Source organism: Carlito syrichta, unplaced genomic scaffold (genome assembly GCF_000164805.1).
Source record: "Carlito syrichta isolate Samal-C Ts95f unplaced genomic scaffold, Tarsius_syrichta-2.0.1 Scaffold288649, whole genome shotgun sequence".
In the NCBI taxonomy this organism is placed as follows: Eukaryota; Metazoa; Chordata; class Mammalia; order Primates; family Tarsiidae; genus Carlito; species Carlito syrichta.
The window spans coordinates 16,950-37,144 of NW_007232745.1; the positions used below are offsets into that span (position 1 = coordinate 16,950).

At 38.6% G+C, this 20,195-nt stretch overlaps 1 protein-coding gene across 1 annotated transcript in view; it reads right to left on the minus strand.

Annotated features, from left to right (window-relative positions):
* Positions 1 to 14,846: 14,846 nt before the first annotated feature.
* The window catches only part of LOC103255894 (kelch-like protein 14), a gene marked incomplete at its 3' end in the record, with an annotated part of 29,236 nt that continues 23,887 nt past the window's right edge, over positions 14,847 to 20,195 (minus strand). The window contains exons 2-5 of the mRNA XM_021710349.1: positions 16,409 to 16,508; positions 16,177 to 16,278; positions 15,805 to 15,956; positions 14,847 to 14,968 (exon numbers count right to left, since the gene is read on the minus strand). Of these exons, the coding sequence (XP_021566024.1) occupies positions 14,847 to 14,968; positions 15,805 to 15,956; positions 16,177 to 16,278; positions 16,409 to 16,508 (476 nt within the window). The remainder of the gene's footprint in view (positions 14,969 to 15,804; positions 15,957 to 16,176; positions 16,279 to 16,408; positions 16,509 to 20,195) is intronic.

The window sequence follows — 20,195 nt, forward strand, 5'->3', positions numbered from 1 at the left end:
GTGCAAGGGTTGGGAAATTATGGACTGCTGCCTATTTTTATAAATAAAGTTCCATTAGAACACAGCCTTGTTTATTTATTTATGTATTGTTTGTGGATGTTTTTGTGCTACAGTGCTAGAGCTGAGAAGTTTTGACAGAGACCTTATGGCTGCAAAGCTGAACATACTTACTATTGGGCCCTTCCCAGTAAGAATTTGCTGACTGACTCTTGGATAGAAAACTCCTACTAACATGTTTGTTTGTTTGTTTGTTTTTCTCAAAGGAAAAAGCTGGCCTAAACATTACTTATGCTTGGGCATATGTTTATATTCCTACACTTGCATTCTTTCAAGTGACATATTATCCACTGCAAACAAGAGACACTGAGAGGCCCTCAGATGGAGCTGCTGTGCATTCTCTCCGCCCCCACCAGGAAGCAATGGACATGAGGGGTATGATACTAATCCGCTTTCAGCAGAAGAAGCGCCCTGTCATTTTCCAGGAGTGCTAATGGACTTGCACTGTACCATCTTCTCTTTCAATGGACTTCTGCTCTCAACAGTCACATATGCTTATAAAGAGAAAGTGCATTGGGGTGCGGCCTATGGTTTGGAAAAAGAATTTCCCTCAGTATAAAACCAGCTGAGCTGTAAAGGGAATTGAACTCTTGTTCATGAAAGAATCAGGCATTGGCTACCATATTTGTAAGTGACTAAATTTTATTTGGTAAAAGAATCCAAAGCTGCTTGTTAAAAGGTATGTGTTTTATACTTTATTTCTTTTTGTACAAAGTATGGGAAACTTAAAACTTTCCCAAAGGTCAAGCAAGGTCATTCTGTCTAGCAAAAGTTCTTGGTAGTGCCAGTCTCCTGGTTTCTTATTGCACCCATGTGTACTCCAGCTTTTCAATTTGGGGCAGAACACGGCTGGAGCAAGGTATGAAGATGAAGCCCCAATGCTGCCATCAGCAATCGAATGGGGCGTTAGAGATACATATGAATTATGAGAACTATCATGGGTTGTTTTCTGAATTAGATCTAAAAACCTATTTACATGTATTTGTGACCACCACAATATAACATATCAAACCTTTGCCAGTTTAATGCCAGAACAGAAAGCAAATAACCATTATATTTCCCCTTAATTCCTTCACACAAATGTCTTTGGGTTTTTGACAATAAAGACTAAAGAAAGGATGCGCTATTAATTTTTTTAAATGCGCTAAAGAGGAAGATGTAATTTAATTTTATAAAATGTTTATGTACACACAAGAGCAGCTACTGAAATTTGGTAAAAGACTATGGTAAAAAAAAAAAAACTTCAAACAAACTTTTGAATGAACAGAAAACAAAGATCTGAGATTTGCCAATATGTCACAGACTGGGGAGTACCTCTCTGTCATTAGACTCAGCACAAATGCACAGCTTTTCCCTCTTTAGAAAATCGTCTTGACACACAGATCTTATAATGATGATTTCTGCAAGTGAAGAACAACCCACAGAAAGCACTGGTAGGATTTTCAAGTACCTTGGAACACCAAGGAGGGCTGGGAGCTGCCAGAAGCCAGGAAGAAGCAAGGAAAACTTCTCCCCTAAAGTTTTTTTTTTTGAGTTGGAGTCTCTCTCTGTAGCCTAGGCTAGAGTGCAGTGGCACACTCACGGCCACCTCAGTGTCGACCTGCTGGGCTCTGGTGATCCTTTTGCTTCAGCCTTCCAAGTAGTGGGAACTACAGGTGCACGCTACCATGCCTGGCTAATTTTTAATGTATTATAGAGACGAGGTCTTGCCAAGTTGCTCGGGCTGGTCTCGAACCTGTGGGCTCAGGCAATCCACTCGCCCTGACCACCCAAAGTGCTGGGATTACAGGCTGAGCCACCGAGCCTGGCCCCCCTGAAGTCTTTGGAGAGAGTATAGCCCTGCTAACACCTTAATTTCAGATTTCTAGCCTCCAGAACTGTGAGAGAACTAAATTTTCATTGTTTTAATCCACCTGGTTTGTGGTGCTTTGTTACAGCACCCCTGAGCAATGACTCCTACAAGTAACCTAGATGCAAAAGTGGCGGTTGTGGAAGGAGAGACAGAGAAGCCAAAAGGTGAAATCCCAGGGGCCTAGAACACGTGGTTCATCGGGTATTTTTTGAATGTCCTTATTTCATAGGGGTCACCTATTTGTTTCCTTGCCTATAGGGGGATAGGCAGGGTGAGAATGTCAGACAGTGCTCCTGTGAACATAATCACACAGCTTTTTATTATTTAGAGTTGTATTGTTGACACAGAAGCCACTTGTCAAGGGTGGTTATTTAAATCTAAATTTATAAAAATGCAATAAAATTAGAAATTGAGTTTCTCAGTGGCACTAACCACATTTAACGTGCTCAATAGTCACATGGGGCTAGTGGCTACAGTGTTAGATGGGGCAGATAAAAAACATTTCTATCATTGCATAAGGTGTGATTGGACTGCTTTAGATGATATTTATATTGAAATGGTATTTATTTAGAAGGCAAGGTAAGCAAGAAGACAGGTTGTGTAGAAAAAGGGAGGGTACTCCAACTCAAAAAAAAAAAGGGAGGGTACCACACTCTTGTAATACAGATAAGCGACTCTAGAATTTATTAAGAAAAAAAGGGAATATGGTAGAATTGATACTTTCACCGCTGTGCGCAAAGCAGGTCTCAACTTGTTGAATGGTCAGTTGTTTTCTTTTTAAAGTCACTTACATCCTGCTTTTCTGTAGTTTGAACAAAGGATATTTACTGTATTCAATTCTTATAGACTAAAAATCAGCACAGCCAAAACCAACATATATCCAACGCCAGGATTCACCATAGAATAGTCTAGCCTGCTTCACCTTGGTCTGGTGGAGAGACACCCCATCTATAATCAGTTAAGACTTTGGTACCTTAACACTGTGAAGGAGGTAAGTGCCGCGAGGCAACACATGAGACCAGGAAATCTGTGAGCATGATCTCTTTCCTTCTCCTCAGATCTAATAATACAGATGAATACATTGCTATAAAAATACCCAAAACTAAAAACAATGACTGAATCATTTTTTTTAATCTCATGTACTCTGTGTTCAGGTAGCAAGAAATTTAATTCCAGTCAGACCAGTCTCTTGTGATTTTTTCCCCCTTTCATCTAAGGTATTTTTAATGCTCAGAGGCATTATAATAGAAAAGCATGTCTTTTTGCCTGGTTTATACCCATCATCCTTACCATTACAACAAGACAAAAGCATTAAAGTAAAATTAATCATGTCAAAAGATTTAGCAAAAACAAGTGAGACCATGCATAAAGCATCGCTTTGTCTAGTGTGAAGTCACGCTCTGATTAAAAACATATAATGAAAGTGAAAGTGATACATCATTGCCTTAGCAGTAGGGTTTTCTGAAAGTGCTTTGCGGGTCTCAAAATAAAAATGTGGGAACATTTTGGTCTTTGAAACTCACAATGATTATTGTTGTGCTAAAGAACTGGAATTTAATCTTAATTTTTAAAAAAATAAATGAAGATTTAATGACCAAACAAGGCATGTCAGTAGGATTCATTAGAATGCACTGTGAATCTGCCTTGACACCTGGACACAGAGGTAAGAAAGTGTCTGCTCAGCACTCCCCTCTCACCAAACCATGCTTAATGCCAGTGAAATGTGGCCAGCCCCTGAGGTATCAGCACAGCTGTTTGCTCCATCAGAAACACTTAATGAATAGACAGGTTTGATCAAAAAGTGATCATACATTCCCCAGTAATGGAGTCATTTTGTGTGTGACACACACACACACACACACACACACACACACACACACACACACATCTAAGTGGCTGGATGTTTCTGATGTAGGTTTGGTTAACGATGCCGCCATAGAGTCATCTCATGGATTTAAAAAGAAAGAGTTTACTTATTTGCCCTTTACCTTTATTACTGCCTTTATTATGATGGGGATCTGCATATAATAATCACTCAATGAAATTATCTATTTTGTTGTTACTGTCATGTCAGAAGTTATTTCAATAATTTTTTAATGGGATATCGCTAAATGTTGAAAACCATTCTGTTCTATAAGATTTATGTACATATGGAATTTATATCTATATATATATTTGCATAATTTTATTATGGATGCATATTAGTTTATATATAATAAATAGAAACGTAACAATTATATAGACACAGACACATTTAAACTATCAAAGGGGAATAAACATTTAAAAAATTCCACCTCAAATGCATTATAGTATTTGAAATGTATTTCTAAATTTGAAAAATATATATAGAGGCATCTAATCTTTGGGGAATGAATCTCACTGCTGACAATAAAGTCATACTGATGCAGAAAGTGAGAGAAAGACACATGGAACAACTCTCTATTCTGACTAATTAACTTCTCATATGAGAAGTGAAAACATTTTGCACGTGAAAGAAGAGTGAATCAAATATTTGCTTAACATAAGAGTGTAACTGTCGTAATCATTGGGACTATGATATATGTTGATTATACTCCTTCTGAGACCTGGAAAGACAGCACTTTGAAGTTAGTCATGGCCAAGTGACTTGTTTTCGCCAATACAATATGCTATTCAGGGTAGAAATTTCAAGAGCCAGTGTGAACTTTCCACTGCCATGACAATGGTGATATGCCAAGCAGTGAAGTTTCTATCAACCTCAGTACCAGAACGAGAAGATGTGGAACAGACCCTAGATAAATTGCCACAGAATGTGACATGAAAAGAAATAAATCTTAGCTTATATAAGCCACTAAAATTTGGGGATTGTTTTGTCACTACCTAACCTGACTGACACAGGCACTAGTACCAAGAAGGTCCTCTGGCTGATGACCAGGAAAACTAAGAAGGGAAGGTAAAAAGATGGAGATGCAAACTATGATATGGAAAATAACTTGGTGAAACTGTTATTTGCTCTTACTTGGAGGGCTAATCAGTTATTTAATGAACTTCCACTTCCAAGAGAAGAGGTTGGAAAATCAATGTTGATAGCGCACATTGGTTGCTATTGGCTACACTTGGCAAAATCTACAAAAAAGAGATGATCTCAGAAAAAAATTGGCTTATTTATAAGCAGGATTGAAAGAAAATACAGTCCATACACCTAGGGGTGTGTGTGGAGCCTTGGAAGAAGCAATGTTTTAAATTTTATCTGGCAAAAGATGAAATTGAGAAAAATTTTGAGCAAAAAAGGTTAAATTAAAACTCAGTTTACTGTCAGAGAAAAAAAAGGATAAGGCTTTCACAGTAATTTCACTGGGTTAGGCTGTCTTAGAAGAAAGCTTCAATTAAAAATGAGACACCTAGTGAATTCTAACTCAAGGAAAAGTGTGAAAAAGGAACTTTCCCACTCAAGTCTGGTAGAGACAGGAATATAGAAAGCATTTTAAAGGATATGTGTGTGAAAAAGAGAGAAATGTGGGCAAGAAAACAAAGGAAGAAACAATTCAAGAAGTTTATTAGTAAAGCAAGGTGGGCATGGCTGCTGGCCATGAAGTAGATGGAAACATAAGAAAACAGTTAAATTTTCTAGAGACTTAGTTGCCAAAATATCCACCAGCTTGGACTAAAAGAGGGTGTTGACAATTAAATGCCTAAAACCACCATTGTCCCCTAAATATTTATAGACATGAAATGTACTTAAAACTCTTCCACTCCCAGGAAGAGCATATTCCTTAGGCTCACATAAGATATAACCAAGGAAGAAAATGGAAAGAGAAGGATCTTCCAGGGAGGAGCCAGGAGTCCCAGGAGTAAGAAGGATAATAAACAGAACTTAATAGAACTCTAATCAAGGGCACAATCCACCCTTTGAATGAGTGACTTTCAAAATGTCTATTTGGTGGGATTGCTAAACTGCTATACTCTTTCCAAATAAGTGATTACTGGACTGATACTGGCCATATTCCATCACTGTGCATACTATTGAGGAACCAGATAATTGGTCTTTTTAGTTTATTTGTTTCTGGGGATCAGAAGGAGTGTGATGTTTAGATGATTATCCATCACCAGGGATCCTCCACAAAGAGCTTGATGATTTGGGGTGAGTTCCCCTTGGGGGAGGGGTGAGAGCACATTGAACACAGCAGAAGAGTACACTGAATATCTCATATCCAGTAGGACAGATTATGGGAGTTACATTGCATTGTTTGTAAATTATTTTGTTTTCCTTCTCCTTAACCCTGGTAAAATTGCACACCTCTGCTTCCTTAAAATGGAGATATGTTCCTATGACTGAACATAACTGATGCATGCCACTTTTAGTGCAAGATGCTACACCACATTCTTCTCCCTGTTGTGTCAATGGTGGAAATGCATGCCATGATGGTGCCCCGTAAGTGGGGCTCCCTGAAAGACTCTGTGGAGCAGATACCCTCTATCAACCTGTGTTGGATGTGTAGACTGAGTGAGAAATAATTTTTTTGTCAGTTTAAGCTCCTGAGATTTTTGGAATTATTTGTTACCACAGCATAGTCTAGCCTATCCTGACACATATAAACTTCATGCTAGAAGTAGAGATTTTATTCTGAATCATGGCATGTCTTCTTTCTCATGTTTTAGATGAGGAGAAGACAAGATTCAATCTTTTCATTTTCTTTATTTGGTTAAAAAAGAATGCAAAGTAAACTAAAATATAAGAAAAACAGGTTAAGAACAATTCTATTCCAGATGCTGTATCTGGACATTTATCTGTATTATCTTATTTAAGTCTCACAATAATCTTGCAAGGTGAGTATAATTATCTTCAATCTGCAGATGAGATTAAAAGATCAGAGAGTAAATAGCTTCCCAAAGTTACACAGTCAACAACTATCTGGGTGTATTTCAATTTAGATATATCTGTCCCTAAAGATGTTACTGTGTATATATCATTCATGTTTGACATTGTGCTGCTTCCAAGACGGAATTGAAATGTCAAAAAAGTTGCATTGAATTATGGCTTGTCAGTCATCTTAAATGCAAATTTTGTCACTTACACCTCATAATTTGCAGTTTAGACCATAAACCAAGATTATAGTCTTGACCTCTAAGAGTAGGTTATTCTTTCAATTAACCTATTCAAGTTCTATTCTATGAACATGGTACTATGCCAAGTACACTGGATCCATTTAGATTTTATGGGTCAACTGGATCAGCAAAAGTTAAATCTCATTCATCTGCTGGGACTCTTTTCACTAAAGGTACTTTTTAGTGAGGCGAATGGGCATGGTAGCTGGGGCTGCACTGTTGCATGGAAATACAGAGACTAGCATTCTGTTCCTCGCTCTGCCATTCAGTCACTGTGTGACTCCAGGTATAGCACCTCTTCTCTTTGCATAATTTAAATTAAAAACCAAAATGAAAAAAATTGCAAACCGGCCACGGAAGTTCCGGTATGAACTGATTTCTGCTAAAGTCTTTAGCTACATCTCATATGTCTCCCCTTCCTTCTTTGAATTTAGCCACAGACTTTCTTTCAGTAGCGTCTTTGCACTTAATGTTAAGGAATCTGGAGCAATTTTATCTCACATCTTCACCTGGGCATCTGCCTATCTCCTTCTCGTCCCTCAGTTCTTAGCTTAAGTGCCACTTCTTTGATGATATTCTCCATGACTCCTAAATTAGATCACGTATCTCCACTACAAGATCTTATATATTTTATACCTATTTTTCAGAGCATGATCACATTTTGTTATTACACATTGCTATCTGGGGTTATTTATTAATGCTGGTTTCCCCCTAAACTATGAACTTGGTGAGGGCATGGTGATATTTATTTTGGCTCAGCTTGGAATCCTTGGTGCTTAGCACAATCTCTGTGACATAGGAGATACCAATTATATTTGTTGAATGGAAGGAGTGTGTAAAACAAAAGGGCTGGGCAAGGAGATAATTTAATCTTTTAGCACTTACATTCAATGGTTTGCCAGACTTAGTCTGTAATTTGCCTAGGAGTGATACAGAGCAAATTTAAGCAGCCCATGTGACTCATACCTTCTTCATGCCAGACTCAATAGCAAATACCACAGCTTGTGTGTAAAGAAGGTGTTAGAATTATTTGTACACACACTGTTCTCTGGAGAAAAAGCAATTGCTATGTTCAAGAGAGGCATAAGCCAGAAATAAATAAGAGATGGCCAAATAAGGTCAACTAGTTTTTCTAAGCACACAACTTACTTGAAATACAGTATCTGGAGTGACCAACACACATTTAAAAAAAAAATCTATGAAAAATCCACTAATGCACTGGTGCATGAATACACAGTAGCAAATAAGATATACAGCAATGTGCAGCCATGTATCTCAAATTAGAATTGAGCTCATTGAAGGTAAAATTAGATGCTAACACATTTAAAAAGTCCAAACATAATTCTCTCTCCTTCCTTTTTGTCCAAAGTCATGGAAACAGTCGTTCCATAAACCAAATTAAAAAGTTCAAAGCCGGACAGGTGCAGTGGCTCAGCCTGTAATCCCAGCACTTTGGGAAGCTGAGGTGAGAGGTTCAAGACCAACCTGGGAAACTTGTTGAGACGTTTTCTCTACAATAAATCACAAAAACTAGCTGGGCATGGTGTTGTGTGTCTGTAGTTCCAACTACTTGGAAGGCTAAGGTGGAAGAATCGCCTAAGCCCAGCTGGTCGAGGCTGAGGTGGCCGTGAACATGCCACTGCACTCCAGCCTGGGTGATAAAGGCTGAGACTCCAACTCAAAAAAAAAAAAGTTCCAAGTTAAGAGGGAGCAACCGCTATGCCACTGTATAAAATATTTAGAACACTGTGTTTTCACCAACACTGGAAACATAAATTAAAAGGGTGTCTATACTACTAACTTGTAATTCTAAATTCTTGAACTTATCTTGAAATACTTATCTTGAAACCCCATGTGATAGGGTTTTTGGTTAACTATCCAGCCCTATAACTTCCTGTTCCAACCTCAGACTCTCCTATAGATGAACAAATTTATTTCAGTTTCTAGACGGCACTAAACTTTCTCCTGCCTTTTGGCACTCCCAAAACTGGCATTCCCTTCCATCTTTTGCCTAGAAAATTCCTTTTTTCAGAATTACTGAAGGTCATTTCTAGGAAAGCCTTCCTAACCTGCCATGTTTAGATTGGGGACCCCTTTTTGTGTACCCAAGTACCCTAGGACTTCTCTCTCTATCCTTTAGCACACTGTAGTATAATTGCTTCCTTAGGTTATTGAGAGGAGAGATTATCTTATGCACGTCTACCCTACTATCCAACACAGAGTGGGTATTCAATAATTGTTTGTTACATGAAGGAATGAGGTATGTAAATACGTCTAAATTCTTCCCATGCATTTCAGAGTCTTTCTGGAAATGACTCATTACTTTTTAAGGTTATTCTGCAATGAGAATATACTGTCTACAAATGCTACTTACCTGTCTAGAATTAAATTAGGTAATTTGTGGGTTTTAGTTCTTGGTAATAAAGATAATACGAATAAAGGAAGCCCACAGATACAATACCCTCAATTGAACTTACATTTTATTTTCTTAAAAATAATCATAAGAAATTATTATTGGATTTTGACTATCTTGACTTTCTTCTTAATATATCCTCAGGTAACAGAAATTAACTGAAACCACGAAACAGAAAGTTCAAGGAAAGAAGTCCAATTGAATGTATTAACATGCAGATTTCTTATTCCCTGGATAATCAGCAATTAAACCATTCTGCATTGCTTAGTTATTGAACACAATCAAACCTATAATCTTTTGGAAGTGAAATTCAATGTCTTACCGAAGCCTTGTTTTCTCATTACTATTCCTTCAACATTCATGAAAAGTATATCTATTTAAAAGTTTAAAGCATCCACCAGCTTTGTGTTCTTTGTGACTCTCCTAAAAGAAATAGATGACAACCAGCCACAGGACCCTTCCTGTGTCGTCGAGGGGATCAAGTTAAATGCCCTCTACAGGCCAGAGGAGACAACCTAGCAAACCATGACACAATCGTTTTCATTTTCTATGATTGAAGAATAGAAAGTCCCCAAATCTTTGAACTACAAATTAGAGGAAAGAGTTGTAAATCAACGAAGGGAAGAGGAGCAAAAAGCATTTCCCCTACTCTAACAAAAGGTAAGTAGTTAGAGTCATGAAGAGAAGGAACACACCTTTGACTTAACTCGCCTCTCTCTCTCTCTCTCTCTCTCTCTCTCTCTCTCTCTCTCTCTCTCTCTCTCTTTCTCTCTCTCTCTCTCTCTCTCTCTCTCTGTCTCTCTCACTCTGTCACCCAGGCTGGAGTGCAGTGGCATGATCATGCTCACTACAGCCTCCTGGGCTCCAGTAATTCTCCTGTCTCAGCCTCCCAAGTAGCTGGGATGCAGGCATGCACTGCCATGCTTGGCTAATTTTTATTTTTATTTTTTGTAGAAACGAGTTTCACTATGTTGCCCAGGCTGGTTTTGAACTGCCTGGTAATTCTCTGGTAATTCTCTGCCTTGATTCTCTGGTAATTCTCAGGTAATTCTCTGCCTTGATCTCCAGAAGTGCTGGGATTAGAGGCAAGAGCCACCACTCCCGGCCCATAATTTTTATTCTGATGTTATTAAAGGAAAGTTATCAGTGGTACATGGAAGTATAAATCCATATTTTGAAATCCTTTTTTTGTCGTTGCTTACAGAAGACAACAAAGAAAGAATCTCTTATCAGAAATGTACGAAAAAGAAAGCCAGTTCCTGGGAAATACCTTTACCCATCAGTAAAGAAATTGACTTATGGAAACTACAAATGGAATGAAGAGCTGGTCAATGCTGTGCCCTGGGAGAAAGGTAAGGTGCTTCCACGTGTGGCCTTCATACAAACTTCAGTATGTAAAAACTCGGGTACAAAAAGTACATAGAATTGTTTTCTTTGGTCTTTGTCCAGAGGATTTAGGGCCTGTAAAATGTGGAAGGCATGATTTTTGCATGGGCCATTTTAGTATTCATGTCTCCTGTACTGCTTTGTAATAAGTGAAGATGCAACAGGAGACTGCGTGCAGGAGTGAGCGATGCAATAAAGCAGTCCTGAAAAATAAAAATGAACAAAAGTGCATCTCGACTTCCCTTCTGTTATTAACAGGTGAGAGAGCAAAAATGTCAATCATATTGTTATTACTTAACACTTCACATCTAAAAAGGATTTTACAGACATTTTTACACGTTATTTTTCAATACTATTCTGATAACAGGCTGGGGAGCTCTTCAGTATTCTTAACACGAGTTTTAGAATGATATCTATAACAATCTTTCCAAAAAGGAAGGTAAACACGCAGTCTGTGCCAGTATCTTACCAAAGTATTCTTTCATAAGTGAGCAAGCCTGTTTCCTTTGCTGTTGGATAGGCCAAACCACTGGCTGGCTGATTATTTGAATTCTGTTTTCTTTCTGTTTCACAGACCCACTTTTTCACCCCTACCCACTTCCACTCCATTTAATTTGTTATTATTTAAGCATATTCCTTAAATAATTGTGTTCCTAAAATATAAATGACACAAGATAAGATCTAAAGAAAACCGTGGCTGATGTTCCTTTTCATTCTCGTTTGATATAATGTGTGTAAATGGTGTGGCTCCAGGAGGGGTACCTGTGCTCCTGCCTGAGGGATGGCATCTTTCTAAGAGAAGCACATTTGTGAGGGATGCTGAGAAACGTTTGCTCAACATAAGTGGGCAAAGTGTGCTAAGATTCACACACTAGCTACTGTCAGGTTTTAGGTATTTTTAGTTAATTTGTTAGTTAGAGTGGAGAAAGTAATTTAATAAGTGAGCAGACCTCAAACAGGGGATGTCTCCTATTCTAAACTGCCATCCTCACCTCTCTAATAAATTAGCTTAGCACTTCCCCTGGGGGGGAAAACAAAAGCCAGTGGAAAGTTCTGGAATCCCTAATGTTTTATTGGATTTTTGGAGAATCTGGATTTTTCCTATAATGATAAGAAACATTTCTTCATTTCTATTTCATGGCCCAAATAGTATGGGAATCTGTCTGTTACCTGACTTATTTATTCAGTTTTGCAAAATAAGATGTCTTAATTAAAAAAATATGAACCAACAGCAGCAAGTATCCAGATAAACTGTTTAAAGTTCTTCAAAAAATGTGAAAAATGTGCCTTCGCTTGGGACCATGTATTCACAGCCTAGCAGGTAACAAACTATTTTTTAAAAGTAAAAGTCCCAGTGAACGATGAGTATCAGTATGGTAGACATTTACTTCAAAGCTATGAGTATGTCTGAGTATAGAAAAAAGGTTCAAGATCTTTAAATATACTCTCATTATAAGAACATTTCTCTCTATATACATTAATTTCTTTAATTCCTTCCATTTTAAATCTAGTGAATTGAGTCAACATATAGCCTTTTATCTTTACTTCTTCACCTGTAGATTACTACATCTAACATGAAAATTACAAAAATAGGCTCCCTGTTCCACAGGGTGGGTTGAAGCGGTAAGTCTGTTGCAGTGTTACTTATCTCCTCTTGCATGGAGTACTTGCAAAGACTGATGCCTCTAAGGTATAAAGGCACAGTGCTTGTGCTAATGTTGGCAGTGGTGTTACAATACCAGCAATAGTATCTGCATTGTCTTGAGTGCATGCTATATGTTAGATGATTTATAAACATAATTTTATTTTTAAAAATACTCAAATGACCCAGACAAAATGAAAAAAACTATTACTCAGAATATTTATATGACCCGTTCAAAGTCTTAGCTGTGGGTCTGCACCCAAGCCTGTCTGATTCAAAGTTTGTGTTTTCTTATCACATCTCTCCAAGTAGAGAGTTAAATCAAGCAATACGAAAACTTTAAGTATAGTGAACATATGTTCCAGTCTATACCTGTTGTCCTGGCATAATTAATAGATCCATCTTTTATGCTTAAAAGAGTCTCAGGACAAGTTTGAGGATCAACCTATCTCTGAGCAAGGCTTAAAATGAAGATAACACTTCTCAGAGTATTGTAATTAATCTTTTTTGCCTTTACAGAGGGGTTTTAAGCAAGTAACACATTGGACCTAGCTTGGTGTACTTGGAAAACAGATGAATTTGCGAATGAACCTCATTTACTGGTTGGGTCTAATCTCTCCCTGCCCCTTACCCTCTGGTTTCCTGTCGCCTCTCTCATTGAGAATCTTTTGTCCTTCCTCTTTTCTCTCTTCTCCTCCTAGTCTCCATGTTTCTTTTTATGGAGGCTTTCTCTATTGATCAAGTGTCAAAAAATGGATTCTTTGGTTTTGCTTGAGCTTTAATTTTTGATGAATCTTTAAAATACAGCTTGGCCGGGCTCGGCGGCTCAGCCTGTAATCCCACGCCTTTGGGAGGCTGAGGTGAGTGGATTGCCAGAGCCCGCGGGTTCGAGACCCGCCTGGGCAGCGAGACCTCATCTCTACAATAAATAAAAAAAAATTAGCCGGGTGTGGTAGCGCGTGCCTGTAGTTCCAGCTACTCGGAAGGCTGAGGTGGAAGGATCGCCGGAGCCCAGCAGGTCGAGGCTGTGTGGCCGGGAGCGGCCACTGCACTCCAGTCTGGGCGACAGAGTGAGACTCCAACTCAAAAAATAAAAAATAATAAAATAAAATATAGCTTGGTAACTCACTTGGATGTTTAAACCACTGTTAATGGTTTAAAAGTGCCAAAAAGAGAAATAAACATCATTTTAAGACATCACTAACTTATTTTTCTTTCTTCTTTCTCTTTAATCTCGTTGCTACTATTCCACTACTTCCTTACTACAACTGTAGTGTATTGGTGTCCAGGGAGCTTTCTCGTTGCAGTTCCTGGACGAGGCTACTGCAGGTTTCGCTGGGGTAAGCCAGATCCAAAATGTATAATTTCAAGCACCACCTCACATGTCTCTGCCCCTCTTCTGCTCTTATGGGCAAACTGTTGTCCTGTTTCTATTATTTTTAAAGGGCTTTCAGGAAGAGGAATGGAAATGACTTTTAAAAAATAAACCTGATAAAATATATAACTGTTTCAAAGACACACGCAGTAAGAAAATCTAACTTTCGCTTTAGTCAGTTTTAAATGTATGGGTTTGATTTATGGATCCAAATTGCTCATTTATTATTTTATCTATACAGCTCTGGGCAATTTTGACAGTTAAAATTTAGTTTTATTGACCAGTGCAGCCACTGTGCCCACGAGGGGACTGGTACACACAGCCTGCTGCACTCAAGAAACAATGATTTTTGATTCCATGAGTGAGTCCGATTGGGAATCATAACCGATATAACAATAAGTTCCAAATCTCAGTGCCCAAGGCAAGAGGTTTGCTGTAAAACACAATCACCCTTTAAGGAGGGGAGGAGAAGAATCCTGGGTAGAAGTTTGCAAGCACAATTGGATGCGGCTGAGATCGGCCACAAATATATCTGTCCATCCAAACTGTGCAGCCGTAGAAGGGGGCGTTTCTCTATAGACCTTGCTCCACAGACTAAAGATTACTGAGCAAAAATGCCTAAAAAGCAAAATAAATGTTAGTTACAGAGACAGGGAACTAAACAACCATTTTGATGTGAGAAAACTGACTCGTGCTCTGAACCAACCTTTTACCTTTCAACCAATGCAAAAATAACAGGAATTTTGAGGGAAAGATCTTTGCTCTTCCCACACTCCTCATTGCAACACACACAGAGACATAAACCAGTACAGTGACTTTAGGCCAGTTTTAATTTAGGCCTATTCAACTACCAGATTGGCCACCTCTGCAATGTTAATTTAGTCTTTTACTCGAAATCCCGCATGATCCATAAACAAACCTCCAAAGGGGAACAAATCAATAAAACGTCTAATTTGATTAACCATGTTTTCGAATTCATCAAGACAGCTCTAACCCGAAATAAATAGGTGAGTAAATAAATAAAGAACGCACTCACTTGTGAGTATTTTCCACGTCTTCTTTTCATCATCGTAATATTGAACCAAATTGCTGGGGAGCCGGTCCGGTCCGGGGGGCAGTCCTCCAACCAATAACAGCATTTTCTTGTTAGAGCGAATTCTTCACCCAAAACAAAAGAGGAGATGAATAACCACATTATTGTCGAGCCTTTTTTAGTGGCAACGAAATCATAACCATCAAAAGAATGTTCCTTGCTTGCAGATTTCTATTTCATTTTTTTCTGTTTCTTCTCCCATTCATGTCTCACCAATTTTTTTGAAGCGAGCAGAAAAATGATCAGAAGAGCTGCACATCCCCATACTCATAGAATAATAAGCTCCCTTTATGCAATTTGTTAGAGGTTCATTCTAGAACGACCTTTTTCTTATATTATCCCTTTAAATCATCACTCTTTACAGCTGAGTACACATGAAATGCTCTGGAGTTGTACTAAGGTTAAGCATTAAAGTTGCATGTCAAAAATCGTATTAGTCAAAATCATTATTATAAGCCATTCTCCACTCAAAGAACCTTGAAAAAATTAAGGTTATGCAGAGAGTTTGTGAGCCAACTCTTTAATCACCCAGGGAACTTCAAATACCAGTTTGGTACAATTAGTAGCACAGGGCTAACTGGGGTGGGTGAACCAGTTTGAGCATGCATGTGTGTGTTTGTTTAATTTAGCTTAGACTTCTGCCTTCTCCCCCTCTCCCCCACTCCCAGCTCACCCTCCCCTCTGCTCTCCCCCTGTGCACCACTGGCGATATAGCAGCACCAATTGGTAAAAATGAGACTGTGATGTTGTTGTGAGCCTCCCCAGAGTGGAGCCCTGCCAATGCTTGCCACTGATCCAGCGGCATGAACCTGCTCAACTGTGCAAAGTCACTCTAATTCCCTCCCTCTGTTTTTCTACCTTCTCCCCCAGGGGGCAACCACTGAAAAGAGTGACTACCCACCCATCAAGAGCTGGCAATTCGCTGCTATTAACCGTGACTGTGATTCCCAGTCTGCCTGGCAGTTCCTGAGAACAGGCCCGCAACGTCTCATATGCAGTAAAAGCTGTAAGATGCACCCTGGCCGGCACACTCGACCTGATGGATGTACAATCCTCGGGAACAGTAATGGATTGAGCACACTTGCGATTGAAGCAGGGAGAGGTGGCCCAGACCCCCACAAGGGGCCTGCTGATTTAACAGTCACTTTACATATAATTGAACTTTTCATTTACCTGAAAGGCTCAAGGTGGTGGCAGAAGAAACTGAACAATGGTTGAAGGAAAAAAGTCAATAAATACAAAAGGGTTCCTCTTAGATGTGATCATGACTCACAGTGTGATTCTGAATCTGTGATTCCATATTCAGCTCGTTCTGATTCAGGGATGCCTGGTGGAATGTGCCCTTATGGAGAAGCGTTGTTTGTTGGTTAAGAACCTAACATTCGGAGAGTTAACTTAATACAGTTAATGGCATTTCCATGTGAAGAAAGGGAACAAGAGAATTCCTTTAATGAAACTCTAGTGCCACTGAATGCACAGTACAATATGCCTCAGTAGAAAAATACCTTCTGGAGAAACTCCTGTGTTGGAGACTGCTCGACAGAGGGAGCTGTACTTGTAGAAGAATGCCTGATGTGATAGCAGCTTGCAGTGTCAATTTTGCCACTGTGGAAATAGTTGAGTACAAAAGAGAAAAAAATCCAACTTCTCTGAATTTAAAGTCCCTTTGAACTGTGCTCTTATGCTTTATAGGTTAGTGGTTGTCACACAAAACAGAGTACGACAACAAAGAGCTCTATATTTTGAGGATTTCAGTGACTGGGGTGGTTTTGCAAGGGTGTTATGAAAAAATCAATGCAGTATCTCCCTTTTATTTGGAACAAACATATGTAACTCACGTGCCATGTAATTTCCTAAATGCATGGCCAAAGAATTGATATATGACCATTTTTTAAACTGTAGTTTTTAGTACCATCAACTACTCTGCATGTATATAGTGTAAGCAGTCAAGATGAAAGAAAATATTCTTTTTAGGTTGCTGTAAGGTACCAGGTGTAGACAGACCTGTTCAACTGGAAGTCACAACTCTGTGGCTGTCCTGTCATCCCTTATCTACATGCTGCCAGACTTCAGATCAATATCAACAGGATAGACATGGAGGAAAGGAATCACTGAAGTAGGGGTAGTGACAAAAGCAATATAATTAAATCTCTATTTTAATTTATAAATAAATGCACTGCTTTAAAGTGTGCTAACTGGATGGCAAAAAGAAATAAAGGTCATTTCATTCGTTGATAAGCTCAACTTCCCTAGACCAATCCTACTAGTGCTTTTCCACATTGATTTGGATGGACCATCTCTGCTGATGAGGAGAGATCTAGGGTCTTTGTCCTCTCTGCTCAAAGAGACAGTCATTGCCATCTGTCCTCTAAGAACTGGACTGAGACTACCAATACATAAGCCACTGAACAGTTGGCAAATGGTAACAACTTCCACCTCTGCCAACAATGACATGATTCAAGGGCTAGCTAGTATAGCAGTAATGAAAGGCAGATCCCTAAGCTATCCAGGGCTCTGTAGGGAATATAATGAAGAATTGCATGGAAATAAAGGAAATCCCACCTACCCTTTTTGGCTGTGTGTTTTCTGTGAAGAGAGAGTGCTTTGAGGCCATTATGTGTGGCTTTCTTAGTAAGTGAAGACACATGCCAAGTCTTTTTTTTTTTTTTTTGGCTTGTTTTAAAGATGTGGGGTATAATTCAGGGACATTCCTAGTCTTGTGCATTGTTATATTTATACCATCATTCATCCAATTTGTTATGGCATTTCACTTACAGTATTTTGTCTCTAAATCGTATTACCCAATTTTCCAAGCTGGTGTCAATATTATTTAATTCTAAATAAGGCTTAAAGCTCTTCTTTGCGGGGATGAACCACATAGACACCCCAAAAAGGATAAAACATGTAAGAAGTTGCATAGTACAGAGGAAAGAACATACCAAATAGCAAAACACATGAGTGGTTTTCTCACCATTTTTTCCATTGACTCTCAAAACAGCCCAATGTGGTAGGTATGACTTTCCATTTTACAGAGAGGTGAGGAAGTTCCCCTAGTTATATGAAAACATAATTTGGACATTACATAAAACTATGAAGATTTCTGGATCTAAATAAAGGAACCTAACAGAAATTATTGTACATTTCTTATTGCTTAAGAATAATACAAATGAGAAAAACCAACACATATTTTACTTTGATATAAATGCAATGTCAACTATTCAATTACTCCTAGAAAGTAACACACGTGAGTAATTCCTGTGGAAAAGCTTCCATTTTTTTTACAATGTGTAATTATAACAGCGACAATGACAATAACAGCAGATAATAATGAATGTGTATTGAATATGGAGCCCCTGATTATTATACTATTTATATGATATGTGTGACCTTCAACTTGAAAACGTCATGAAAAGTAGTTCACCTTGTGAACCAGAAAAGTAAAATTAGGAGAACTTGAACTAACTATGCTGAAGGGGGTTTCAATTATTTTTGTCTAAATAATTCCAACAGATCTTTACATGTTTAATTTTAGCTTAGTCAAATCTACAGAGGGCTGGGCTTGGTGGCTTGGCCTGTAATCCCAGCACTTTGGGAGGCTGGGCGAGTAGACTGCCTGAGCCCACAGGTTCGAGGCCAGCCCGGGCAACTTGGCAAGACCTCATCTCTACAATAAATAAAAAATTACCCAGGCGTGGTAGTGTGCACCTGTGGTTCTGGCTGCTTGGAAGGCTGAGGCAGAAGGATTGCCGGAGCCCAGCAGGTCAATGCTGGGGTGGCCATGAGCGTGCCACTGCCAGCCTGGGCGATGGAGTGAGACTCCAACTCAAACAAACAAAAAAAATCTACAGAGGTAGTCTTATTGCAGTAATTAGAGCTCCCTTATATGGCAACATAGTATACTTTTGAGAAGCTCTTTATATAGGGAACCAATTTAGCTAAAATTAATATATTTTCTCCAAAACTTTTATATTTTTAAAATGCACATTTTTCCTCATTTTAGCACCATCTAGGCCATAGAATTCTATTTACAAGATAAGGAATTACAGAAATTTAAACAAAAGTTGGGCACATAATGATTAATATATTTGAATGTCTGATTTGAGTTCCTAGATTCTTTCATAGAAAAATGCGAGATCCAAAAGGCAACGGAATCTGAAGGTCTCCTTTGTTCCTTTTCAGTAATTCCCAAACATTTGCCATGTGTCACATTTGAGCGTGTGTGTGCGTGTGTATGCGTGTGTGCCAGCGTGCATACCAACTTGGGTTCCGGGGATGAATGATTGAAGGATGACCTAAAACCTCCTGGTGTAAACAAATTTTTCATCATCCTGGTGTTCTAAGTATGGTAAAGTCTCATTTATTTATATGTCAGTGATTTGGAACGTCAATAATTGGGAAATAAGCCAGAGAAAGTTTTCCTCTCCATGATACATGAGAAAAGTTTTCGAGAACTGGATTGCAAGAAGACATTTAACCTATTTAGGAAATAGACTGACCTGCTGATACTTCAGCACTACCTATGTACATTTAGACAAAATTCATTTTACAGATTACAAATAATTCTCATTTATTTATGAAAGAAGATATTCTACAATATTCTGAGAATCATTAAATCATAGAGTTAGAAGGGAATTTTGAGGCACTTCAGCTCAGTGATTGCCAAGCCTGGCAAGTTTTCAGGATCATCAAAGGGGATTAGAAATTTTAGATTTTTGATGTAGATTCTCAGTTTCTAGTTGCTAGAGATTATGATTCATTGGGATGAGACCTTAAAAAAGCAATAATGCTTCACAGTGTTCTAGTAGATTCTAACGCACAACCAGACTCATGGCCACTGAATTGGTCCAGTTAACTACATAATGTAGAAAGTCTTTAAATAGTTTTTCATAAGCAATTATTCTTATCTGTTTGGAAATTTATAATAAAACGAACCTTAGTTTTTCAAATTCACTCTATTGTTCACAGCTATCAGGCATTTGCATTAGAGATATATATTTTTCTTATGCTGAGCTATCTTGGTCTAAAGAAAATACAGTGACTCATGGCTGTAATCCCGGCATTTTGGGAGACTGAGGTGGGAGGACTGCTAGAGCCAAGAGTTTGAGATCAGCTTAGGCAACATAGCAAGAACTCATTGCCTCACACCCGCAAAAAAATTAGTCAGGCATGGGCACATGCCTGTAGTCCCAGTTACTTGAGAGGCTGAGGTGGAAGGATCGTCTGAGCCCTGGAGGTAGAGGCCGTAGTGATCCGTGATTGTGACACTGCACTCCACCTGAGTGACAGATTAAG